This window comes from Cheilinus undulatus, linkage group 16 (genome assembly GCF_018320785.1).
Source record: "Cheilinus undulatus linkage group 16, ASM1832078v1, whole genome shotgun sequence".
Lineage (NCBI taxonomy): Eukaryota > Metazoa > Chordata > Actinopteri > Labriformes > Labridae > Cheilinus > Cheilinus undulatus.
Genome location: NC_054880.1, coordinates 36168827 through 36195415, shown reverse-complemented (window position 1 = coordinate 36195415; position 26589 = coordinate 36168827). Strand labels below are relative to the sequence as shown.

The 26589-nt window shown below is 40.9% G+C and overlaps 2 protein-coding genes across 3 annotated transcripts; one reads left to right on the top strand and one right to left on the bottom strand.

Moving 5' to 3' along the window:
* Window positions 1-161: 161 nt before the first annotated feature.
* Window positions 162-6969, bottom strand: aste1b (asteroid homolog 1b). 2 transcript variants are annotated; one of them, XM_041808412.1, is made up of 7 exons: window positions 6828-6969; window positions 6256-6506; window positions 4499-4765; window positions 3496-4400; window positions 3156-3387; window positions 2867-3059; window positions 162-889 (listed from the first exon to the last, which is right to left on the bottom strand). In XM_041808412.1, the coding sequence occupies exons 2-7, from the start codon at window positions 6491-6493 to the stop codon at window positions 586-588; spliced, it is 2139 nt and encodes a 712-aa protein (XP_041664346.1). In that variant the 5' UTR covers window positions 6494-6506; window positions 6828-6969; the 3' UTR covers window positions 162-585. The 2 variants fall into 2 exon arrangements, with proteins under 2 accessions (XP_041664346.1, XP_041664347.1); XM_041808413.1 differs by having other exon boundaries at window positions 6824-6957.
* Window positions 6970-7159: 190 nt separating this feature from the next.
* On the top strand, window positions 7160-24719 carry smarcc1b (SWI/SNF related, matrix associated, actin dependent regulator of chromatin, subfamily c, member 1b). Its single transcript, XM_041808411.1, has 28 exons — window positions 7160-7349; window positions 9995-10114; window positions 10217-10302; window positions 10383-10464; window positions 10548-10640; window positions 10746-10815; window positions 10910-10979; window positions 11195-11270; window positions 11709-11834; window positions 11964-12046; window positions 12137-12246; window positions 12330-12389; window positions 14369-14397; window positions 14513-14628; window positions 14729-14800; window positions 14879-14992; window positions 15220-15373; window positions 15484-15594; window positions 17825-17884; window positions 18035-18293; window positions 18402-18473; window positions 18562-18608; window positions 18698-18800; window positions 18891-19030; window positions 21429-21563; window positions 23910-24042; window positions 24232-24318; window positions 24419-24719. Exons 1-28 carry the CDS (start codon window positions 7173-7175, stop codon window positions 24484-24486), a joined length of 2853 nt encoding a protein of 950 aa, XP_041664345.1. The 5' UTR covers window positions 7160-7172; the 3' UTR covers window positions 24487-24719.
* Window positions 24720-26589: the final 1870 nt, after the last annotated feature.

Below are 26589 nucleotides of genomic sequence, written 5' to 3'. Positions count from 1 at the left end.
TACGGTTGATAAATTCAGGTGCACAATTTTTGTATTCAATGTCTTTATCCTTGTTAAGAGAACCTTTGTTATGGTTTCATAGCATGTGAAATACATACTGTTACAGAATTTAGACACACAAAATGTTAAAAACCAAGGAAAATGACTAATAAAGACTTGTTGAGTTCCTTGATTTGTTATTTTATTATTGTACAAAAGCTTGAGTACCAAATTCATAAGTATTAAGGTATTAATCATGCGCATAAAAGAGACAATAGCTGCCAGAAAACTTTTTGGTCAACAGAGATGATAAATGGTGAATTAACTGTTTGAATGAATAGGACTTCACTGTGAATACAAGCTGCATATATCTATTAAAATCATGGCATGAGTGTGCTTCAGTAAAAAGATGAATTTACTTGATTCAGAATGGTAGATGAGGGTTGTAATAGTGCAGTAAAAGTATAAAGAAGCTCTGTGGTAACCATTTGGAAGTGCAGTTCTTTGCACGTTAATGACTTCACATTCCCAGGGTGTTACAATTAAACACTGGAATGTCCTTCCCTGTTTGGCCCCATAGTGAGCTGATGTCATTCTGCAGCCTCCTCAGTCATCGTCAAACTCTTCCTCGCTCATCAGGAGAGCAAACCTGTTGTTTATCTCCTCAGTCCCGCTCCCCCCTCCTCTCCCTCCTCTACCACCTCTTCCTCTTCTTCCACGACCTCCACCTCTTCTCTTCCTGCCTGCTGCCGAAGAGGAGGGTTGGTTTCTGGAGCTGCAGTTCCTCACAGCATCCAGCAGGCAGCGGTAGAGTTGTCCAGATAAGTAGCCTCCGCTGAGGAGGGATTCTGGGGTTTTGCCACCTTTCAGGTTGCGGAGGAGGCCGTGCACCAAGGTGCCACTGAACAACCTGCAACACACAGAGGGAAGAGAAAGAAAAACATGACATCATGGATCATTTTATACAATGTTAACACATTCATATTAAATCATCTTATCTTCTCCATTATTCAAGTTTGTCTTGGAGCTAAAATCAGGGTTTCACTTTGATTTCATCTCTGCATAAGCACACCTTTGCTACCACTGATTTTGTATTATGACTCATTCCGATGCTGAACATCAGTGAAGTCTTGTTTCATGCAGGGCAGAAACCAAGGATAAAAGTGATCAAAGCCTGATTTGTTGGTAAGTTCACAGTTTTAATGAGTTTGGAAGGAGGTTTGACTTCAAATGATTTTGTATATGGTTTATTCTCTATTTGATCTAATTGGCCTGTTGTGTGTGTTGTTGGAAAGCTGAAACAACTTATCTTTAGTACCTTGTTTTACATAGTACTGAGTTTGTTTAAATCAGACTCTCAGTGCATTTTTGCACTTTTGGTAGATACACTGCATTCAGGAAGTATTCCTACTTTTACTCAGTACTTACATGAAGCACCTTTGACAGCAATGACAGCCACTAGTCTTCTTGGATATGACACTTTGTCTCAACTCTAACCAGTCTCCCAGTCCCTGCTGCTGAAAAACATCCCCACAGCATGATGCTGCCACCCCCATGCTTCACTGTTAGGATGGATATTCGACAGGTAAAGAGTGGTGCCTGGTTTCCTCCAGACATGACATTTAGAACTGAGGCCAAACCATTCAATCTCAAGTTTCATCAGACCAGAGAATCTTGTTTCTTGAAGGGATTTCTACAAGATTTTGGAACTTTTTGTGGGAATTTGTACCCATTCATTCTATTAAGCATTAAGGAGGTCAGGCACTGATGTTAGACAATAACGCCTGGCTCTCAATCTCCTTTCTGGTTCATCCCAAAGGTGCTCGATAGGGTTGAGGTCAGGGCTCTGTGTGGGTCAGTCAAGTTCTTCCACACTGAACTCATCAAACCATGTCTTTATAGTTCTCAGCTCTTTGTGCTCTGGGGTACAGTCATGTTGGAGAAGAAAGATACTTTAAGATATTCCTTTGTTAGTACCACAAAGTGAAATTCCAAAAAAACAAAGGGGCCACAGGCCAGAATCGAACCCGGGCCGCCCGCGTTCACAGGTAGCGCGTTAAACCACTCAACCTTCAGCGACCTTCCCCAAGCTGTTGCCACAAAGTCGGAAGCATAGCATTGTCCAAAATGTCTCAGTATGCTGAAGCCCTGAGATTGGTCTTCACTGGAGATAAGGGGCCTAGCCCAAACCCTGAAAAACAGCCCCATACCATTATCTCTCCTCCACCAGACTTCACAGTTGGCACAATGCAGTCAGGCAGGTAACACTCTCTTGGCATCCATCATACCCAGACTCACCCATCTGTTAGAGAAGTGGGATTTGCTACACCACAGAATACGTTTCCACTGCTCCACAGTCCAGTGCCGGTGTGCTTTTCACTACTCCATCTGACACTTAGCATTGGACTTGGTGATGTGGGGCTTGCATGCAGCTGCTAGGCCACTGAAACCCATTCATGAACATTAATGCCAGTAGAATTTCAGAACTCTTTAGCTGTGGAATTAGCAGAGTTTTGGCAACTTTTACCAACCATGCACCTTTGCAGTTGTTGACCCCGTTCTGTGATTTTACATGGTCCTCTGCTTTGTGGCTGAGTTGCTGTTGTTCCTTAACACTTCCAATTTCTATTAACATCACTTACAGTTGACTGTGGAATATCCAGCAAGGATGAAATTTCATGACTGTCTCAAAGGTTGCATTCATCACAGTACCATGCTTGAAGTCACTGAGCTCTTCAGAACGACCCATTAAGGATCACAAATGTTTGCAAATGGAGAGTGCATGGCAAGATTTTATACACCTGTGGCAACGGGTCTATTGAAACACCACAATTCAATAATTAACAGGTTTGGAAAAATACTTTTGTCCATAGGTGTCTGTCCTTACCATGACAGGTGAGGTTCAGGCAGTGGCAGCAGCAGTAGCTCACTCAGACACAGTGCACTCCAGAGGCAGGCCTGCCACTGGCTGAAACTGTGAGCCGCTCCGACATCAAGACCGCGTCTCTCCCTGGGCCTAACACGGAGTCGATCCAGAGCAGCTCCCACATGGTGCTCTGCAGCCCAGTTCAGCTGTGCAACTAATGACACACAGCAAAAACATGTTTAAGATTTTTGCTTGCTTTTTAGCGTTTTATTACCTTTTGTGACATTAAAGAAGGTACAACACAACTCACAGTCATGTTGGTAGTGAGTAGCTCCATGCTGGTTATTCCAGGACAGCTCTCCGTAAACCAAGCCCAGTAACAGAGCCTGGAGCTGGGGCTGTGAGGGGGTTGGTTTGGCCTCTCGAAGCCAGAAGCCGGTCACTGCTACAGCCAGCCAAAGGTAGGGAGGGACAGCAGCAAGAGCTAACTCTTGTGTGCCTAAAACTTCTAACAGGACGTTGAGACGCACTGCTGCAGGAGCCTAGGAGGAAGAACATGAGGAAGATTAATCAACTAAAATGGCTAATGTGCCTTATAAACCTGAATGTCATGAAGTAAAAGTTGTTGCTTCTCGAAGAAAAAGCATTACCTGTCCAAGTGTACCAAGGTGTATAGGAGTCCTGGTCTGACGTGCCTCCACTTGGTTTTTCTTCAAGTTTAGCTCAAGACGGTCATACTCCTCAACAGAAACATGGCATCCAGAATCCTGAGACTGAGCTGCTGTTTCTCCACCACAAAGCGGACCCCTACCTCCACCAACCTGACCACCTCCCCTCCCCCTTCCACCTCGCCCTCTCCCACCTCCCCTCCCTTGGCTGTTTCCCTGTACCCTCACATCCCCTACTTGCAGTAGTATCCCATACACAGCCTGGCGGATAGCTTTGGCACAGCAGTGGCTGCTTGCTAGCTTGCTGTTCTCCACCTGTGGTATAAGAAGGACCCTTCGCATCACCAGAGCATCCACCACCAAGGGGGACAACATACCTTGTGTGGCAGCCAGGGATAGACACTCAGGCAGCTGTGGAAGCCCGGAGGTCTGCCCTTTGGAGAACCAGCGAGCCAGAGAGCTCTGCGGCTTGACATGATACTCCTGCATTCCTTCCCACAGCTGCAAACTGAGCCCACTTTTCTCTCTTTTGCCCCTACCACCTCCATCCTCCCCCATTAGCCTACCCACTTCTTGCAGGGCCTCTGCTGGAGTTGGGAAAGAGGACAGCCAAATGAGGATGCCCTCTATGCGAGAGGAAGGTGCCCTACCTTTTCCACCTCTTACCAATGCATTCAGATTTATCATCGCCAGGAGAGTCTCAGCATCTTTTGGCGTGCCGTAGTCATTACCAGTCAGGACTGCACATAAAGGGAGCAACTCCTTGTTCAATCCACCAAACAAGCGGCACAACCCGTTAGTAGTGTAGCGTCGGGCAGAGATGTAGCGGTTAGAGGCTTTACCATTCAGGTGGGTCCACTGGAAAAATTTGAGTGGCAGGTAACCCCCTAGAATAAAAAAAAAAAAAACATAAAAAATTTGTATAATCAATTGAGTAGTGTTGGCATGTCAAATATGTTGTGATAAATCTTGTTGCTACCCACACCTGGGAGGTCAAAAATGTAAAAATCACTGTCATTTGTCAGAACAGGGCAGTTCCACTGGTGAGCCAAGCATGCAATTTCCCAGTCAGCCTCAGCAGGACACTGGACTAAAGGGACGGCTCTCTCCATAAGGACCCGAATGAACACTTTCCTCGTGAGGATGGGGAGAACAGAGCCATTTCGTCCGTGGGAGAGACTGTCAGCCTCCCTTATTTTGGACTGCAGACGCTGGCGCAGAGTTGGGAACTTCTTATCACTCGGGTCAATCCCTTATAATCACAAAGAAATTAACAGAAATTAACTGTTTTTGTTACAACTGGAGGCAAACCTAATCTGATTTTTCAACACAAGATTTTTTCTGACGAAGGACTTTAGGGAGGCATGGAGCTTTTCCCCTACATGGTCTTAATAACACTACAGGGCCTCTTGACCCCTAGATTGTTCCCTGATAAAAGAATAAAAATCCCAAGAGATTGGGGATGTTAATGGTGGGACTGCTGGGTTGAAAGGAACAAAAAAAGCAGCTGAAAGTTTCAGGTACTTCTAGGGGAAATGTAGCTTTTGTCTGGCACAGACATGAAGGACATTCTTAACTTTCTGTTTGAGCAAATAAATAACTAAACAAACAATACATCTCCAAATGTAAAGTTCAATTAGGTTTTACATCTTATTTCAGAGTTGTCTTCTTAATACGTTGCTGCAAGGGTTGTCACAGTACCAGAATTAAACTTAAACATGATTCTAGTGGTAAAAATTAAACAGTGATTCTTCTTTCAGGCAATAAAAATTCAAGTACAAGGTACCCAGTATTGGGGGATTTCTTCTTTTTTCAGTTGCACAAAAACAACTATATGGACAAAAGTAGTTGGCCAGCCCTGTAATTATTAAATTCAGGTGTTTCACCCTGCTGCTTCCATAGCTGAAAAGTTCTGAACCTCCTCTAGCATTAATGTAATTAAGCACAAAACCTGTGTGCAGGGAGCTTTATGGAATGGGTTTTCATAGCTGAGCAACTGTATGCAACCCTCAGATCACCAAGTCAATTGACAAGCCTCAGATGGAGTGGCGGAAAGCACTCTGACACTAGACGATGGAGCATTGGAAACATGTTCTGCAGAGTGACAAATCACGCGTCTCTTTGGCAGTCAGATGGGTGAGTCTGAGTTTGGCGGATGGTGGAAGAACATTACCCGCCTGACTTTAGTGTGCCAACTGTAAAGTTTGGTGGAGGAGGGATAATGGTATGGGGCTATTATTCAGGGTTTGCCTGCCCCAGTGCACAAAGCAAACACTATAAAAACATGATTTGATGAGCTTGGTGTGGAAGAACTTGACTTGCCTGCACAGAGCCCTGACCTCAACCCCATCAGGCACCTTTGGGATGAAGTGGAACGGAGATTTTGAGAAACTGATGGCAAAAATTCCTACAAGAACACTCCAAAATCTTGTGGAAAGCCTTCCAAGAACAGTGGAGGCTGTTATAGCTACAAAAGGGGGCCAACTTCATTCTATTTTTGTTATTCTAGGCAGGCAAATACTTTTGTCCATATAGTGTATGTTGGCATATGTTCAGTACAAATTAATTGATTACTCTTTATCCTATCTTATGACAAAGATATAGTTTTATTAATATCTATTCAATATTAAAATAAGGGAGCAATAAAATAAAATGCATACATGTTGAAAACATACAAATCTTAATTTCTATTATCCTAATATTCCAAAAAATTTTAAAGCCGGCACAGTGTAGCGTCCTCACCTCCATCCAGTACCACATAGGGCTGGATGTTACAGGCTGTCAACGCAGATAGGAACTGGTTGAGAAGGCATGCAAAGGCATCATAGTCCCCCCCATGCTGCTGGTCCAAACCGTGGTTAAAGTAGAGGCGGAAATACAGACTGCAGCCATCAATAACTAGACGACTGTCTCTGAACTTCACATCTTGGAGGAAGTGTCTGTTCCCCTCCACGTAGGTGGTCAGACCCTGGACACCCATAAGATCTCAGGTCCTGGGTAAACATGAGGTGGAGAGATTAGAGAGAGTTACTCACAGCTGGTCCTGGTGTCTCTAAAAGGAGTTTATAAGGGTCAGTTGGTCTGAGGGAGTTTTTACAGTTAAGGGCAGGGATGGAAATCATTCATAACATACTCGATGCCACAGATGAGGATCAGAAAACAGTTCAGATATATCATCTTGTCTCTTGTATAACTAAAATTGGATAAAACAATCCATACCAGTATGGAACAAGCTATTAATCATAGTCTATGTAAAACTGTCGTTCCAAAGATATATCATAAATAGAGCATTTAGTAAAAGTACACTTACTAACCAATGTCATTTCACTTCACTTCTGTTTTCATGTCTTGCGCAGTCAGTTCCTTGTAGTCTCACTCTTCAAAATAAAAGTCGCAGCTGATACAAAAAGCCGTATTCATTTGTGCACGTTAATTAAAGTTGGGGATTCATATCAATGCAATTGACTCAGAATAGAAATAGAAACTGATTTTGAAAAAACAATGGACAATACATGGCATTTAAACGTGAAACAATGCAAAACATTTACTCGGAAATGCCAGAATCACGCCGCATCTCGCGAGAAAAATCGAGAACTCACAAAGCTAGCGAGCGCGCTAGCCAGTTTTGTTCTCCCGTCAGTGAATAATCTGTTTTTATTATGGCCACAATGTCCGGAGGAGCAAACCTCGGCATAGCAGGCACAAGTCAAGCCTCTTCGTTGGCATCCGCCAACCGCAAAAAAGACAGCAGTCCGTCCGCCAGGTTCTGGGAGAGTCCGGATACTTTAGCCCAGCTGGAGGTGGTGCGACAGTGGATCGGGAAGCACTACAAAAAGGTAGTTAACTGGCTAGGAGGCTAGCTCACAAGCTAGCCGCCCCCTGCTAACTAGTCCCGTGTCTCAGACTGTAAACAGAATGCAGCAATGGATAGAATAGCATCTTTAAATGCTTTCCTAAATTTTAATTGGTTTAGAGTGCTACCCTAATTTGGTATTCGTACAAATGTAGATACTGTGATTTTTTTTAGAGTTTAACTGAATTATTAAAGATGTGAGGAGAGTGAGAAATGAGTGTAAATGCAGAAGGATGTATAAAGGTTGTCAGTATTTCCGACGCTTTCTATACCGCGGATGTCTAAACGATAAATTCACCGTTGCTTATATGAACGTTATTATTATCGAAAATTGCCAAAGCTCAAGTAAAACTGCTTCTTTTTTGTGAGACTGCTGCAAAGGAGTAGAATTAACACATCAAACATTGACACACATTCATGAAACACTCTGTTTTAGATCATCAAGCAGATGATAATATGCAAAGACAAGTAAATACAAAATGCAGTTTTAAATGATGGCTTCATTTATAAAAAGGGAAATGGCATCCAAACCTCCCTGGCTTTATGTGGAAAAAGTCATTGCATCCTTAACTTAATAACTGGTTCTTCCTCCATTGGCGGCAACAACTGCAAGCAAGTATTTGTGATAAATGGCAATGAGTCTTTCTCATCGCCACTGAGGAATTTTGGCCCACTCTTCTTTGCAGAATTGTTGTAATTCACCAAAACTGGACAGCTTTCAAGAATGACCGCCCTGTTTAAGGTGATGCCACAGCATCTCATTAAGATTTAAGTCCAGACTTTGACTGGGCCGCTCTAAAATCTTTATTTTATTTTTTTAGTCCATTCAGAGGTGGACTTGCTGGTGTGTTTGGGATCATTGTCCTGCTGCATTACCCAAGTGCCCCTGAGCTTGAGGTCATGAACTAATGGCCCAACATTCTCCTTCGGGAATTTTCTGCAAGACAGCAGAATTCATGGGTCGCCATTGACAGGAAGTGGTCCAGATCCTGATGCAGCATAGCAGCCCAGACCATCACACTATCACCAACATGTTTGACTGTTGGTATGATGATTTATTAAATGACATTTTGTGTTAGCTTTACTCCAGATATAAGGAAACTAGGGATGTCCGATATTATCGGCCGATAATAGCATAAAAATGTATTATCGGAAATTATCTGTATCGGATTTTCATTAAAAAAAAAACTTTCAAAAAACTTTTACCCTGAGTTTAGATCAGCCAACATTTTTACTCCTTTGTTTACAATTACTAGTACTACTCTAGTCTGGACTGAAGCTGTTTGCCTTCAATGTTTTTGTTGTAGTTTTGCCATTTGTGAAGAAGTCAAAACTAAGTATTTTGCCCTAGTAGTAGTGGCCGGGTATTGTCAGGATTATCTCAGGGAGAGCATGATCCAAGCTGTTGTTTGAAGCATGTGAAAAAAAATAAGAAAAAAGAAGCACTTGTCTTTTATAATAAATATGGCAGTGCCATGTTGGCATTTTTTTCCATGACTTAAGTTGAAGTTGTTTCTCATTTTTGCACAAGGAAATCAAATGTTTGCATTTGAAAGCCTTGTTGTTACATTTATGAATGCATCCAGTGGGGCATCACAATAAAGTGACTAAATTAGGCATAATGTGTTAATTTCACAACAGGGTATATGTTATGTTGTTACCTTACAGTAGTTTTGGTGGAAAAAAACCAGCATATTATCGGTATCAGTTTATATCGGTGTCGGGAATTAAGAGTTGGACAATATTGGTTATCGGTTATCGGTAAAAAAAGCCAATATCGGACATCCCTAAAGGAAACTCACACCTTCCAAAAAGTTCACTTTTGTCTGGCCATTCCACAGAATATTTTCCCCAAAGTCTTGTGGATCATCAGGATTTTTTTTTTTTTTTTTTTTTTTTTTTTTGTCAAATGTGAGATGAGCCTTTGTGTTCTTTCTGGTCAGCAGTGGTTTTTGTCCTACTCTCCCATGATGCATTTTTTTGCCGATTCTCTTTCTCATTGTTGAGTCATGAACTCTGATCTTTACTAAGTTAAGTGAGGCCTGCAGGTCTTGACATGTTCTGGATTCTTTTGCGACATCCTGGATGAGTAATCAGTGCACTCTTGGAGTTATTTCGGTAAGCCAGCCATTCCTGGGAAGGTCACCATTGTTCCAGATTTTCTCCATTTGTGGATAATGACTCTCACCATGGTTTACTGGAGTCCCAAAGCCTTGAATTGTCTTTGTGACCCTTTCCAGACTGATAGATGTCAGTGACTTTGTTTTTCATCTGTTCTTGAATTTCTGTAGATTGTGCCATGATGTGTTGCTTTTTGAGATCTTTTAGCCTGCTTTACTTTGTCAGACAGCTTCTATTTAGGGGATTTCAGGATTCAGCATGGCTAACAGTAATCAGGCCTGGGTGTGGCAAGTGAAATTATAAGCAGCTTTCCAAAAAATATGGTTATTCACAGTTATTTCATAATGACAAGGGTAGACAATTACTTTTTCACATCAAACCACTTAGGTTTGGTTGGCTTTTTCCCCCTTAATAAATGAAATCATTTACTCATTCACTCACAACACTGTATGCTTTGTTGAATTCTGATGACATACTCATTCAAATCTCTACATATTTGTCTTTTAGTATGTGCTGGTGGATGCTCCATCGTGTCAGGCTCTCGCTGCAGTGACCCTGCAGCTTCTTCAGTTTCAAGAAGAAGCTTTTGGTAGACAAGCTGCAAACCCTGCTCTCACCAAACTGCCTGTAAGTTAGTCTCCTTCCACCTGTCTAGTTAACAGACCTCATTTTGGCAAAATACTACCCCATAACAGATAACAAAACATACCGTTCATGCTTTCTCTGCAGGCACAATGCTTCCTAGACCTGCGGCCAGGTGGTGGACTCTGCCACATCCTTGGCACTGCCCACAAATTCAAGGCAGAGCAAGGGTGGTGAGTTCAGATCTTCAGTGCATTTTCTTTAAACTTTAGTTATGTTTATATTATCTTACGCTCCTTCCCCTCTTTTACAGGCGGAGGTTTGACTTACAGAATCTGTCCCGAACTGAAAGGAACGTGGAGATGTTTGGTGCTATTGAAAGGGCGCTTACCCAGGTTACAAATGCAGTTATTTAAATGCACAGTTCAGCCAAGAGGGGACACACCACTGATGAAAATGCTTTTATTTTTGTTTTTAGAACACATGTATGTCCCTACCTGTGGTGTATCTGGACCCTATGCTGGATCAGGAGTTAGCAAGCAGGCTTACAGACATTATCACCAAGCATCAGGTAAAGTGCAATAGAGAGAAAGAGGAACTGATCGTATTTATAGCTTGAGAAACACTGAAAGAGCCCTGACTGATTCTTTGTCCGTCATATTTGATCCCTCTGCAGGGTACAGTCACAGAGGACCAAACGCTCGCCAGTCACCACATCTACCCCTCCCCTGCCTCTAAAGAGGAAGGTCGGTTTAATACGTCCATGTATCTTGTAAATCTTTAAAAAATATCTCATACATCTCTTACTAAATGTGTTTTTCCTGCACATCTTTTTTCAAGATGAATGGATGCGCCCTGTCATGCGGAAAGACAAACATGTCTTGGTACACTGGGGCATGCATCCTGACAGGTAACACACAAGCTCTCACACACAAAACCTGCAGTTACATGAGCATTTTTTTTGCAGAATCATTGGATTCTATTCTGAATGAAGTGTTTATGTGAAGCATTTTTATTCAGATCAGGCATTTATTCTGATTACAAGTGGTCCATGTAGACATAGCTACAGATGCTCAGACAAAATCAGAGCCCCTACCTGTGAGGTTTCTTGTCATTTTTCCACAGCTATGACAGTTGGCTGTCCTCCAGTGATGTTGAAGGAGAGGTTGAAGAGCCGCCACATGCAGAGAAGCCTTGGCGGGTTTGTACAGCAAAAAACAACTCCGTTTTATGCCATTCTGTAGAAACTGTCTTATATGAGTACTATAGAAACATATCATTCATTACTTAATATTTAGCTCTGTGTGTAAGGGATTGCTTTGAATTTTGTGAAGTGGCATTGTTCTGGTCAATACCTTTAATGCTCCTTATGCCAGAGAGTAATTTAGTCAGCATGGTTTTGAAGCAGAAAATGCATGTTTTCAAATGCATTTTCCTGATTGGATCACAGGTGGAAAGCTCCAAGTACAGAGTGGTTTAAAATGAACCCAGTATAACATAACCAACATACCCACACTGACACAACAAAGCCTGAAGCCCCAGTTCAATGTATTAGGGTATCATGATGTGTTTATTTTGGATGCTGGCTGACGTATATCATCATGATCCACATTAATCCTCAGTGTGTGTTGTGCTCCAGGTCCATGCTGGCTGGGTTCTGGACACGGATGTTTTTAACGAGTGGATGAACGAGGAGGACTACTGTGTAGATGAGAGGAATGTCCCAGTCATTCTCCGCCAGCGCATTCACCTCCAAGATGACCAGGTTGGTTTTAAACTTTCTTTTAAAGGAAGACTATTTCAACTGTTTATTCATAGATCATCTTTTCAACACTAGAATTGAATTTGTATCTGTAAAGTTTCGCTCAGTGAAACCCTTTACTGTGTATAACAGGAGTCCAAAACGACTCCTTCCAAAAAGAGAAGACGTTCTCCATCTCCTCCTCCCACTGAAGGCAGGAAGAAAGGAAAGAAGGGGTGAGAAAATGCAATGAAACCAAAGAATACTCATGGCTTGGAAATATCAGTGTTCAGTCTCAACAGTGTTCTTTGTGTTTGTGTGCACAGGAGGAGGGGGCGTGGACAGCCAGAAGAAGAGCCAGAGGAAGACTTAACCAAAGACATGGAGGACCCTACACCTGTCCCTAACATGGAGGAGGTTATTCTACCCAAAAATGGTAAGATTCAGCAGAAACAGGACTAGGAACGATCAGATAAGAGTATTTATTTTCTTAATCTTTACGTAATTTACGCTTTGTAGTCAACCTGAAGAAGGACAGTGAGAATACCCCCGTCAAAGGAGGGATCATGGCTGACCTTGGTAAGTTTACACGTGTTAATACTAATGTTTGAGAGTTACTGTAGCATGTTTTTGTTAAAATCAAAAGCAAGGATGAAACATTTCGCAGTTTTGAGGATATCTTCAGCACAATTCCATCACAGTTGATAATATTGTTAAAATGCTAATTAATTAGCTTAATACTGTCTAGATAGTGTGCAAAAACAGTCCACAGGTCTTGATCACAGATTCTGTTGGACTTTTTTTTTAATTTCTGGCCAAAATGCTCAGCAGTCGTCAAGGATTCCAGACACTGATGACAAGTTCTGGATATTTTGCTTAAGATAGCCATATGTGACCACCAACCTGCATTTAACAGCAATATAACATAGAAGAACATAAACACTGTGATACAGTTTCATTTCATTTAACAACATGACCACATTTCTTTATCCAATAAAGAGCAGGAAACAACATTGAAAGCTTTTTATGCCGAAAAGGATGTTTCCGCCCTTCTGCCGAGTAGCATGAGTTTGCAAATTTGGGGGAAGTGGGGCAGGGGGTGTAGTGTTGGTCTGGATATACAGTGGGAGCTGGTGGAGCATTTAGTTTGGCCGTAGCACTGGAAAAGTGGCAGTTTAATCAGAACTGGGCCATATTTCTTTATTGAAACAAGAGCAAAGAGCCACACTCTAAGCTCCTAGAAAAGAAGTTTCTGCCCTTCTCCTGACCTGCCCGGGTGTTTAATCCACGTCATAATCAACAGTTCCCTAACTATGGTAGCATTTACTGGAAGGTTTGTTGCAGAGCTGCACATGCGTGTTACTATGTCACATGTTTACTCTGATTGTGATGAATGCGATGGACAGGGCATTCGTCCAATCACCTTCCGAGAATTTTTATACAAGCCCTGCCCCTTCCAAACGCCTTGATAGCAAGCTGTCCCAGTGAAATATCCATGCAACACTAATCTGGTGTGTCAGGTTAGCACTTCAGCAGTTATTGAATTAAATCCTGCACCTTCTTTATTTAACTGTTTAAAGCACATGAAATTGAAAACTTATCCAAGTATTAAATAAACTGGACAATCTTATTAAAAAAGTATCTGATAATGCACATTTCATTTCAGGGCTGGGCAATAAATCGATGAAATCGATAAATCAAGTTTTTTGGAAAATCAAATATTTGTCCAGATTTTCTGTTAGTCTTTACAGCAGTAATACCAAAAGTAAAAGCAGCTGTAAGAAGCTTTAATTTATGTTAATTCTTGGAACCCTATAAACAAAATAATATATTTTTCTCACATATTGCTCCTCTCCATTGTTCTTGAAGAAAGAAAAATGTCTTTCTCAGTTTTAATAATCATAATCACTCTGAATCCTTTAAGTAGGATTTGATATTAAAAGTAGTTTCAGTCTGCTTGCCAACTTTTTTATCTGACACTGGTTCTCTGAGATGATGAGCAATCAAATACAAAATACGTAATAATCAATATTCATCTGATGGTCTTGTTTACTTCCATGGATCATGGAGAGACATTAGCATTACTTTCAGTGTCTTTCTTAAGCAGATAAAAACTTTCAGAGCCTCAGTGTTTAATTTGGTTACATATTGATAATAAAAATAAAAGAAAACTGCTTAAGTACTTTCTTTTTCATTTGAAAACAAACAATTGAAAATCCAGTTTGTTGTAAATAAAAATCTGATTCAATTTTTCAACCATATTGCTGAAACCTGGTTCATTTACTTCTTACATGTTGATATTTTAGGCAGACAAAATGTGCACCATACTTTTTGTTGCTAACTTCATTTCCTGTTTTACTTATGTTAAACTTGATGAGATTATTTCAGTGTGACGTATCAGAACATTTTTAACATTTTCAGTACTTAGTAAAATCTTGGGATAATACTGAAAACTGTTCATTTTGGTCAGTAAAATCATGATCCAAATTTTTATATTGTTAAATCTCTATAAACAAGGGTGATCTAAAGTTGTTCTTCTCTCATCCTTTTATTTGCAGATGATCAGGAAGATGATTTCACAGGAAGGGTAAACCTGCCATATTCAATTATCTCAATCAAAATGTTTTTCTTCAGTCAAAATATTTGAATCTGGGTCTTAGTTTCATCGTTATTAAATGTGCTCTGTGTCTCTTTGCATCCAGGACGATGAGGAGGGGAGACCGGAGATACCTCGCCTGTCAGAGGCAGAGGAAAGCATCCCAGAACAAACTCATCACATCATAATACCAAGCTACACATCTTGGTTTAATAACAACAGGTGATTAAATACACTCTCAGAGGTTTATGCACACCCTATCTCCATAATTACCATGCAACTTTGTAGCCTAACAACTAAAACATCTCAATATGTGTTCCAGTATTCACTCGATAGAGAAACGTGCACTTCCTGAATTCTTCAATGGAAAGAACAAGTCCAAGTCTCCAGAAATGTGAGTCCTGCACACCTTCACTGTCACCAGCTGATGCAAAAAGCACCATTTAAACACGATTTATTCTTTACTCTGCAGCTTCCTGGCGTACCGTAACTTCATGATCGACACATACCGCCTGAACCCCCAGGAATACCTCAGCTCCACTTCCTGCAGGCGCAGCCTCACTGGAGACGTCTGTGCTCTCATAAGGTAAAGGCATGTGGGTGTTTGCTACTGCGCTGCTGCTGCTGCTGCTGCTAAACTGAGTGTAGAATGTGGGTGGTGTAAAGCATGAATATGTTAAAGGAATTTAATCTGGTTAAGGAACATATGGCATGTGGGGTGTTAAGTATGTCTGCAGAATTTATTTACTTATTTCCATTTTTAGAGGTGCTTTTGTGAAGCATGTAAATGAGATGTTTATTTTTGTTGTCTAGGGTTCATGCATTTTTGGAGCAGTGGGGTTTAATTAACTACCAGGTGGATGCAGAGAGCAGGCCCCTCCCTATGGGACCCCCTCCCACCCCTCATTTTAACGTACTGGCTGACACGCCGTCTGGGCTGGCCCCACTACAACACAAACCCCTGCAGGTAAGACATGAGCAGAGAGCATGAAAACAGCTCTTCGCGTGTATTTTTGACGTGTTAGTATAATGCGCTGTGCTGCCTGACAAACTCTGACGCTCTGTCTTTTCCTGCAGGTTTCAGCCTCACAGCACATGTTGTATTTCCCGGAAAAGAGCAGAGAGAAGCCTTCAGACTGCCAGAACTTCGGCCTGCGCTCTGACATTTACGCCAAGAAACACCCTAAGGTGCCATGCAGTTACTCTACAAACACACTGAACCTATTTCTAATATATCAGTTTAAAGCCTGGGGAAAGCAAAATCAGAGTGGGTCTCAAAATGTATTTTTTGTGTGGGAAAAAAGTTGCTGAAATCGTGAAACAGCTAAGAGCTATGTTTGACTGAAGAATGCATTTAGACTGTTTTAGTTTTCCACCAGGTTTTTTTGCGTGGCTCCAAAGGGGACCCCACTGATAAGCTAGGCTTTCTTATGTACAATCCTGCTTACCTGGCATGCCAGAAATACTGTTTCATATCTCAATTTCATGGAAATATTTTACATTAATCTGGGAAAGCTCTCAAAGTGTTCGAGAAGGGCAGTACTTTTCAAAAGACTTCTCAGAAGGTGATGGATAAACGATCCGTTTGTCACATTCATGACAGGCCAATCTGAGAAAACAAGACAAAACGAGGTTGTCAGCAGTCTTAATTTTTGCAGCTATTTTTAATTTTAGTTTTAGTTTTGGTCTTCAGATGAAATGCATTTTAGTTTTAGTCACATTTTAGTCAATTCTATCCTTTTTAGTTTTAGTCTAGTTTTAGTCCATAAAAAGTCCTTACATTTTAGTCTTTACTTTTAGTCCAAGTATTTTTTTCTTGCCTGAATCTGCTACCAAATCATGGTAGAGTGTTCTATGTACCTTGCCAAACCTGGGATCCCTGCTTTTACAGCTGAGAGGTAGAATTGCTGCTGCATTGCTTTTTTGACAGATTTACCCACAGTGGAGAAATATCATGGATTTTGACTGTCTGATGAAAACCACATCACATTTTAGTGTAGTTTTAGTCATCTTGACAGAAACTAAACTTAGTTTTTTTTTCAGTTTTAGTCATCACAGATCTATTTTTGTTTGTCTTAGTCTAGTTTTTGTCATGGAATAAAAGGCTGTCGATGAACATTCTTAGTCATAGTTTTAGTCGATGAAATTAACGCTGGTTGTCAGGCAGCTCCTGTACTAACCTTAGATCTATAGGCTAATCCTCAAATAGTGTGTGACCGGTAGAGCTTCTCTGTGAACAAAACTCTTGCCGAATGGGGTCTATGGTCGTGTAATAACATCTTCTCTGTCAAGAGAAGCTTTTGGTGTGTGTCTCTTGTTCCAGTAAAGAACTACCCAGTTCTGATTAAACTTCTGATATACTACATCTACATCTCAGCTAATAGCTTCCACAGTTATTGGCTACACTGGCAAACCCCACCTGTAACAATCACAAACTGATGCTGAAGGAGGGTGGGAGAAGAGTGAAAACATCATAAAAAGCTCCCAGTGCTGTTTCTTTCCTCTTTATTCATAAAAATTGTGGTCCAGTTCTGATAAAACTGCTGCTATACTATAGCTAAATTTGTGCTAATCGCTGCACTGGCAGCAGCCATTACTATCAACTTTCAGTACAACTAAACCTGGGTTATAATCCTGCCCTCCTCCAGCTTGATCCTTAGGTACTACAAGTTTCAGTCTTGCAGGCTACAGTTGTGCTAGCTAGATGTGCTGCAAATATATTTTGCAAGTGCATCCTCCCTAAAACCCAGGATATAAAGAACGTTAATCAGTTTTTGTACAGTTTAAAGGGGAAACATCTTTTGACTGTCAACATGGGCTTAGTTTCAGTGCATTCAAAACACATTTATGTTTTTTGATAGTACAATAGATTGTGCAATTTATCTAGCTTTGAAACATTATTAAGAATTATTTTTCACATTTAAATTCAGCTGGTTCATAACACTACCTTCTATCGTATAACAAGTTTAAAAAATATTTTTATTGCTTTACACAGACTTGAAACTGTATTTTGTTCCCCAAATAATTTACAATCTTATCAAATTTTTTCTGTAATTTTTCTATTTGAGTGTCTATTGCTTAAACCGTTGGTTCTTAACTGGTGGGTCAGGACCTAAAAGTGGGTCACAGAGTTATTTTCAGTGGGTTGCACATGTTTGCCTGGAAGAATAATGTGACAAGAAGTCTGTGATATGCTTTTATTCTGAAGGATATTTTTCTTTGTTGCATCACATCTTTTATGACATTCCAAGTCCAAACTGCCTCTTTTTCGTCAAAAGCATTTGTTCATGGTCCTGATTTGTTGTGAAGGAGGTGGTAGTGAGGCCTGGCTATGCTTGTTTGAAAGGTAGTTTTGGTTTTGAAAATGTGTTTTTTAATTATTCTAAAATTACTTTCCTGGTTTGTCTCAATGATTCAGAGTAAAGGGGCAAGTGCAGGAAGGGAATGGACAGAACAAGAGACACTCTTGTTATTAGAGGTAAGATAATCATAGATTTTACACATGACTCACAGCCCTCTTAAAGGGGTGATATTTTATTTTTCATTTATGAAAATGTTTCTCTAAAGCTCTGAAATGTTGCTGCTTATTCTCAGCCTTGCTCATCTTTCTCCTTTGTGCCCCTCTCAGGCCTTAGAGGTCTACAGAGACGACTGGAACAAAGTGTCCGAGCACGTAGGTTCAAGGACGCAGGACGAATGTATCCTCCACTTCCTCCGTCTGCCGATAGAAGACCCCTACCTGGAAGACTCCTCTGCCTCCCTCGGCCCGCTGGCATACCAGCCTGTGCCTTTCAGCCAATCAGAAAACCCTGTCATGAGCACCGTAGCCTTCCTCGCATCTGTGGTGGACCCACGGGTGGCGTCGTCTGCAGCTAAGGCCGCACTGGGTGAGTGAACCTAGAAACGTGTAGGTTTTTCATTGCTATATGGTAAATTTGGAGATAGTTAACTATCTGAATATTGTGTTTGTATTAATTAAACGTCTTTGTCTTTAGAGGAATTTTCCAGAACCCAGGAGGAGTCTGGGGTTAAGATCTCTGAAATAACAAATCAGCCTGAAAAATCTGGTAAGATTGTAGCAGAATAAATCATTCAGTATTCAGTGCATGTGTTGTTCCATTTACAGGCTTTTTTCTGTTTTATTCTTTCTCTTAGAAATGATGGATGCTGAAAAAATGGAGACGAACTCCACCTCTCATCAGGTGAAACAGAAATGATCCATTAGGAACTGTGTCTCCTGCTGACTTTTGAGTCTGAGTTTGAGTGTTTTTGACATCTGTGTCTGTTTCAGGGCTCTTTAAGGTCAGATGGGCTAAAGTTGGAGCCCAGCGGTGCCAAAGTTGAGGGAGTGAAAAGAGAAAATGCTGAAAATCTTCTTGGGGAGGAGAGAGACGGTATGTAAAAATGAAAGGTTTTAAAGTTCTTATTATGTATTTATTCTATGTGAGTAAGCGTGCATGTCTGTGAATCTTCCTCTGATCTAGGGAGGGGGGATGACGAGGACAGCATAGGGCGGCGGGAGGCTGACGGGGACGAGAGGGGGGTGATGGAGCAGGATCTGGTGGAGGCCAACGTTTCCAAGGCAGCTGCAGCTGCTCTAGCCTCTGCTGCCACAAAGGCCAAGGTAAGCCCCGCCCCCTCTGCGCCAAGACAAACCAATCAAAGAAGCAGAAATTCAAGATCGGGTTGTCAAGGAATGCTTTTTTCAGTTGTGTCAAAGGATGCATAGCAACCAAGGCAGGCTCTAGCTCATGCTGTGTCAGAAACCATGAAACCACATCCTGTTCACTTCATATAGTGAATATGCCATTTTGTAGTGGTGTCTCAATTGAGTGAGCATTGTCATACCCTTAAGAGTGCACTTGTTGTATCTCACAGTGCATTATGAAAGGTAGTTGTCATTGTTCACGCCCACAGTAGTGTCTGAAATAATGTTTTCGAGTTTAATGTGTTCGTGCTGATGACTGCACTGTATTTGCACATTAGATAGCTCACTCTATACAGATGAGGACAAAATTAATACACTATGAAGAATTGTATTTTTTAAAAAGTATTTCCCAAGTGCTGTTAAACAGAGCAAATACTTTTGACACAGATATTCCAAACATCTTAGTTTAATTTTAGATGCTAACATTTTTTTACTTTGCACACAGAAACGAAATTATTTCACAAAAACCAAAAACAAAATGATGACCCCCTCTAGAACTGACCTTTTTGTTGATATATAGCACAATCCACTGCGCTGCAATGATTTGCTTTCACTTTGTAATGGTCAAAGCTTGTAAAATTAAGTTAAACTGAGGGTTAATATCACATTTACGCTAATAACCAAGTTTAATAACATCAGTAAGAGCTTCAGCTGTCACTGAAGAAAGCATCATGGTAGAAACCAAAGAAATCAATTTAGACTTTATAAAAATAATTTTTGAGGCTCACAAAGCAGGAGAAGGATCTACAAAGTCATCATGTCAAGTGTCAAGAACTGGAGTGAGAAGGATTATCAAGAAATTCAAAGAGAGCCACACAGTCCAGAACAAGCCTGGCTGAGGTAGGGAGAGAAAGATTTCAAAGACTCTGGGAAGAAAACTAGTGAGAGATGTGTCTAAAGACCCCAGAACAACTGCCAAGACTCTAGTGAAGGACTTAGCAGAGTTAGGAATTTTAGTCTCACAGAAGACCATCACTAGAGCCCTGCACAGGAATGGACCAATAAGAAGTCCACTTCTGCAGAAGAGACACCTTTCAGCCAGACTGAAGTCTGCTAAGGACAAGCTGGAGAAAGATTCTGATACTGGAAGAATGTCCTTTGGTCAGATGTGACCAAACTAGAGCTCTTTGGCCATAGAGACATTTATGTTTGGAGAAAGAAGGGAGAGCACCATCCTCACAGTGAGACACAGCAGCAGGAGTATTATGCTGTTGGGATGCTTCAGTAAGTCTGGAACTGGGAATCTGGAAAGGGTGGAAGGAATCATGAAGAAGAAGGATATGGGGAGATTTAGCAATAAAACCCCAAGCAGTCTACAGAAAAACTGGGTCTGGGGTCATCTCTTTGTCTTTAACACAACAATGACCCAAAACATCCGTGGCTCCAGGTGAAGAACTACCTCCAGAAGACCAAAGTGAAACTTACTGATTGGCCTGGCCAAAGCCCAGGACCAGGACAAAGGACCATGCCAGAAGACCATCAGATCTGGAGGAGCTTGAGAGATAGACCAAAGAAGAATGGGCTGGGAATTCTCACGAGACGAGTCTGAGACTTATTGGAAACTACAACAATCGACTGCAGGCTGTTATCCAGCAAAAAGGAGACACAGCTGACTCTTAGCACCAGGGGGATCATCATTTAGACCCTGGTAGTTTTTGTGATTTTTTTTTTCTGTGTGCAAAGTAAAATAATGTTAGCATCCAAAATAAAACTAGGTTGTTTGGAAAGCTGTGCTAAAAATGTCTTGCTCTGTTTAACAGCACTTGAGAAATACTTTTTAAAGAAATTGCATTTTCATAGGGGGCTAATGATTTCATCCTCATCTGTATTTTCTACACTTATTTAAGTTAGCAATCAAATTTATTTTTTTAATTTTTCCTTCTTTTATCAGTTTCTTTGTCTATAATTAGGCTGACTGAATGTAGCGTTAACAATTAACACCATTGCCCCTGAAGAAGATAGTTCTGGCATTATTATAAACCTTTGGTAGTGTGATCACTTTGAAAGTCTAATTGAAAAGAAGTTGCAGTCAGATTAATATTTGTCCCACCCATTGCTTGTGATTGATTTGGTTGTTTGCTTCTACTCAAAGCCCTAATTTATTTTCTTTCTCCGTCCCTGCCATGCTTGGTTACACCCAATTTATTTCATCCTCCTCTTATCTTCCTTTGAGTTTTCCTTATTTAATCTTTACCTTCTCAATCCTTTTCCTTTCCCTTCCTTCCTGTCACCTGTAATTACTTCCCAGTTTCACTCTTTTGTGGTGTCTTCTGTACTTCTGACTTTGCCCATCTTTGTGCTCTTGTGTTGGCAGCACTTGGCTGCAGTAGAAGAGAGGAAGATTAAGTCCCTGGTGGCTCTGCTGGTGGAGACACAGATGAAGAAGCTGGAGATCAAACTGAGGCACTTTGAAGAGCTGGAGACCATCATGGACCGTGAAAAAGAGGCTGTGAGTGGACACAATACAGAAATATGACTTGACAAATTTCTGCCTTTTAGATGTGAACTATGTAAATGATGCAAATTCATTAAAAATCAGGGGGATGGAATAAAAGGGAGGTTTCAGAGGGTACTGAGTGATGAGGTTGAAGGTGTCATGTGAACCAGATGTCATGAGCTGGACCAGGCCTGGGTTAGGCAAGTGTTGAGTGGGCTGACAGTGAGCCAGATGCTATTACTAGGTCAAATACAAACACATAAACCTATAATACTTCCTTAAAACTTGCATGCACTCAGCAGTATTGGGTGTGGCCTTTTATCTATCAAGAAGTTGTTTTGGTGCAAAACAAATGCAATAAATGCATTTCAGAATCCAGGGATAAAACCCACTTTGACCCATCACTATGACAGCATAAGCATTTGAAGTTTTTTAACCGTAAAATCAAGTGCCGTAACTTTCAGAAGCTCCTTACAGATTTCCTTCAGGAGTTGAATGTTAAATGCATCATATCTGATTAAATTTCTTGACTTAAAGTACTAGGAATGGACAGTAATACAGTAATGCCATATCGAAGGGATTTTAAAAACAGCCATGGCATTGCTTTAATTATAGACATGTAATGAGTACATGCTCATAACAAAAGCCTTAAAGGGGACATATTTTACCCTTTTAAGACAAGTTTATATTGGTCCCAGAAGTCCCCAAAACATGCCTGTGAAGTATATTGCTGAAAAACCACTCTAGAATAGGATTTTTGGGTGTCTAAAAACCCCTCTGTTTCAGCCCTGCTCAGGACGGGCTGTTTTTGTCTGTTGCTTTAATTGTTAATGAGCTGTCTGACTCCGCCCCTGACCACACCCCTCTCAGGAAATGGATGTGGCACTCCTGATGTTACAAAGTTATAGACATTTTTATCCAAATTAAGGACCTGACTAGGGTTTGAACCATCAATCTCCCAGATCAAAGTCAGCAGGGTGACCCACTGAGCTATCCAGCAAGACCGGGAGAGGAGGGTGGAACTCTCTTCCAAGTGGGGAGGGCCAACCAAACCTGGGGGCGGCTGCTTACTCCCCAAATGACATCATGAGGAGAAAATCTGGGAACAGCTTATTTCATCAGACATTTTCTGAAAGGTAGAAAAAGAGAGGGTGGAAGGGACTTGATGGGATTGTGGACCAGCCAGGGTCACATATTTTTGTTAGAAAAGCCTGAAAAAGGGATTTTTGCATAATATGTCCCTTTTAAGAGTGTGTGTCCGTTTCCAGCAGCAGTGCCACTGTCTGTCTTTGAAGATGCTCTAAAAGTGAAGACAGAGCTCCTTTAATGATGGGCTAATACAAGGGTACTTAACCTGTCGCTCGAGCCACATGCAGCTCTTTTGTGACAACTTTTGTCTCTTTTAAGTCCTGCTTGAAAACAAAAATTAAACGTTATGTTTTTGAAAATGAAAACGAAGGCACTTTATTCAGGAATGATCCCTTGTAAGTCACATTAGTCAATTTGTTTCCTACATTTAGGCGTTGTTCACACTGCTGTTAGAAGTGACCTGAATCTGATTTTTTGCTCACATGTGACTCATTATCTGATTTTTTTCTGACAATGTTAGCCAGTGTTAATTTTGCTGCTAAAAACTATGACTAAAAATGTTTGTCAACAAGTTTTTTTTCCATGACAAGAATTAGACTAAGACTAACAAAAATAGATATGATGACTAAAACTGACAAAAAGTAAGTTAAGTTTTCATCAAGATGACCAGAACTAGACTAAAATATAATATAGTTTTCATTGGACATTCAGAATCTGAGATTTTTTCTCCACTGTTGGTAAATCTGTCATAAAGCAATGCAGCCATAGCTATTCTGCCTCTCAGCCCATGACTTGGTACCAGATTTAAGCAAGAGAATAAATGCTTGGACTAAAAGTAAAGACTAAAATGTTAGGACTTTTTATCGACTAAAACTAGACTAAAATGTTTTTGAGTTTTCGTTGACTAAAACTAAAGGATAGAAATGACTAAAGTGCGACTAAAACTAAAAGACATTTCATCTGAAGACTAAGACTAAAATTTATAAAAGCTGACAAAATTAGCACTGGTGTGAACAGCGCAAGTCACATTGAACTGACCTTTTTGAATCAGATTCCGACCACTTTTCGTATGTGGTTCTAAACCAGATATGTATCTGTTACAAACATAAACAGTTGGAAATATTAGAAAGTACGCAACAGAAAATATCTATCACATAGGAGTAGTCATTTTTGATTAATGTAAACATTTCAGTGCAGAAAGTCTCCATACTGTACCTTTAAGGGAAAGCATTAACACTTAAACTCTGTGTCTGTTTGTTTGTGATGCAGCTGGAGCAGCAGCGGCAGCAGCTCCTGTCAGAGCGACAGGCGTTCCACACAGAGCAGCTGAAACAGGTGGAGATGAAGGTTCGCCAGCAGAGGGAGCAGCAGGGGCAGCCGGGTTACACCGCACAGCTCTCAGGTCAGGAAGTGAACGCCAAATACAACATGACACACGTATACACCAGGGCATTACCCTTTCTTACAGCTAGAGTACACATTTTTAAAAAGTAAAATGCATTCAGAGTCTGATCTTTTGTTTTCTTATTTTAACTTCTCATGCTTAACTTTTGTAGTTTTCTCAATAATTAAAATCCTGTTCCCCTCTCAGGCCAGGCTGTGCCAAACAGGGTTATACCTGGGGGAGGAAACAGCCAGCCAATGGCCACTCGACATCCTGGAGCGCCCAATGGCATGTGTGAGTATTCTTTCCTTAAGCTTTGAGATCAGAATGCTGTTTTTTATTCTGTTAAAGTCGGTGTCTGTTGTTATTATGAAATCTTTTGTTAATTTTGCAGATCCATCCTCACAGCCTGACGGGACAGGAGCAGCTCAGTCAGGTCCTGCAGCATCCGGTCACAACTGAACTCACCAAAAAAAACACAAACAAAAATTTGTAACACTGGCATAAAATGTTCAGGAGCAACTGTTTAAATCTTTGAGTGTGAAACTGTTGAGTAGCTTTTGTTTACAGACACGAGCAGAGACAAAGTCGGTGCCTCAGTCTGTTTTATTTGTGAAATATTTGTGCGCTGTTGTCAGAGTTGAGAAATCTGAAGATTAAACTCAGCTCATTAAAGTTGTTTTTCATGAAACTGATTCACTTTTGTTCCGTTTTATTTTCATTATTGATCTCTCCGGTGGGCTTCATGTATTGACTAGAAAACATGGACGAAGGCTGAGTGACATCAGTCATTTGGGATCGGTCCAATCCACAGCAGCACTATATTGAAAGAGCTGTCTTACACTTTAGAACAACATAGAATATAAACACTGGCGCTATACCATTTGTGTGAAATGGTGGTGTAATAGATATAGATGCAGCCAAATGATAGTGGGCTATTTTACATCAGGGGTTGCAGGTTCGTGACCTGGCTTGGCTAGTGTCAAGCTACAGCACACTCATTTTGAACCCAGCAGGACAGATATTTTTCTATAATTTGAACTATCATACAATATGACATTATAAAAACTGACTTGGGATGCTGTATTATACCTTTATGTAAATAGATCACATACTTTTTTGCTTAAACCTCTTACCTTGATGCTTCTTGTAGATATTGTTTTTTGTCTTTGTGTCTTACTATCCAAGTAAATTGGAGGTATCATAGACTAGACAACAGAATCAGGGAAAAAAGAAAGAGAGACAGAGAGGTCAGTTTATGATATAGAAATAAATAAATAGAGGCTAAACATTCACCTTGCAAAGCAGAGGGATTGACATGTTTCCATGTTTCTTACTGGTAAATCCATTTCGCAAAGCTCACAGGTCCAGTTAGAAACAAGGGGCACTTTCAGGCGCAGCAGAGTTGTGACGTAAGCAAGCAGCAACAAGAGGTGGGCGCAATCACGGCAACAGAGGTTGACGTGTATGCTGCTAAAGCATAAGTTTAATCAGAACTTGATATTTCTTTGTTAAAAGAACAGAGAACAGCAGTGAGTTGTTTTCTTTTAAAAAAGAACAAAAGTCGTGTACTGACATGTCTACAGTCGCCATGTTTCGTGTTATGCTGCTCTCTATGGAATTTAGCCTACTCGTTGGTAGCGGTGCTCCTTGGTTTGAGGCTACGACATCATATGTTTTGTTGCTCTGATTGGCCCGTGAAGATGTGACATACAGCACGTTCATCCAATCACCCTCCGAGTTTTTTTAAAAGGCCTTGTCCGCCATTTTCCCAAATGACGTCTATGGAAGGTTTCCCAGATGGATGTGTGTAACACATCAGGTGTTACGTCAGGTTAGCTAAACATCCTAGTAAAAGTAAACTCAACTTGGTGAAGGTACACAGTCCTACTGATGACCCAGCTTTCTTTGATGATTTATTCCTGACCTTATCATCACTGCCAGGTAGTGTCAGGTAATTTTAACACTGTTTAAGACCCATAGACTGTAGAAAAAAATTGGATAAACCCTGTGTGACGTCAGCCACCTGCTTACAAAAGGCAGACTCAAACTGCTCTTGAAGCCAATCCGGAGGCCTCCATATTGAAATCGTGGTCTCAATGGACTTTGGATCACCCTAACAGCCCGCCCACTAAGCACAACTTCCTGTCAGCTAGCTAGCTAGTATTCTGGTTAACAGAAACGTAGCATCTGTCAATCAAATGAGATGCCCCAATCAGTCTGCAGTGAGGTTTATCCTAAATATAATTTAAACCATTGTGGTACAAAAAAATTCACCCCCGTACAGTGAAAGCACATGAAGACATTGGCTCATGAGGCACGTTTGTTTTTTTGAACCAGGCTGTAAACCAGTTTATTTCTAGTGTAAAAACCAGCTGTTCAACAGGTGTCCAGACAGGACTTCTGGTGTTCCTGCAGCCAGCCTCAAGTGGACACTCGCTGTATTGCAATTTTTTGCACTTCCACATTGGCTTCATTTCTGAAGACCGGATGTTGCCGCTTGATAAGAGCTCAATAAAGAAAAGTCAGATAAGTCACAGACTGATTGCCGCCATGCCATGTCAC

What these genes read in the sequence shown, in the direction of transcription:
- aste1b (XM_041808412.1), bottom strand. Translation starts at nt 6,493, where the DNA reads ATGGGTGTCCAGGGTCTGACCACCTACGTGGAGGGGAACAGACACTTC. An exon ending in CTATGTGGTACTGGATGGAG is followed by an intron (nt 4,766 to 6,255) that starts GTGAGGACGCTA and finishes TGTGATTATAAG; the next exon opens with GGATTGACCCGAGTGATAAG. An exon ending in ACCTTGGTACACTTGGACAG is followed by an intron (nt 3,388 to 3,495) that starts GTAATGCTTTTT and finishes TCTTCCTCCTAG; the next exon opens with GCTCCTGCAGCAGTGCGTCT.
- smarcc1b (XM_041808411.1), top strand. Translation starts at nt 7,173, where the DNA reads ATGGCCACAATGTCCGGAGGAGCAAACCTCGGCATAGCAGGCACAAGT. An exon ending in GACGTCTGTGCTCTCATAAG is followed by an intron (nt 14,993 to 15,219) that starts GTAAAGGCATGT and finishes TTTGTTGTCTAG; the next exon opens with GGTTCATGCATTTTTGGAGC. An exon ending in TGGACCGTGAAAAAGAGGCT is followed by an intron (nt 21,564 to 23,909) that starts GTGAGTGGACAC and finishes TTTGTGATGCAG; the next exon opens with CTGGAGCAGCAGCGGCAGCA.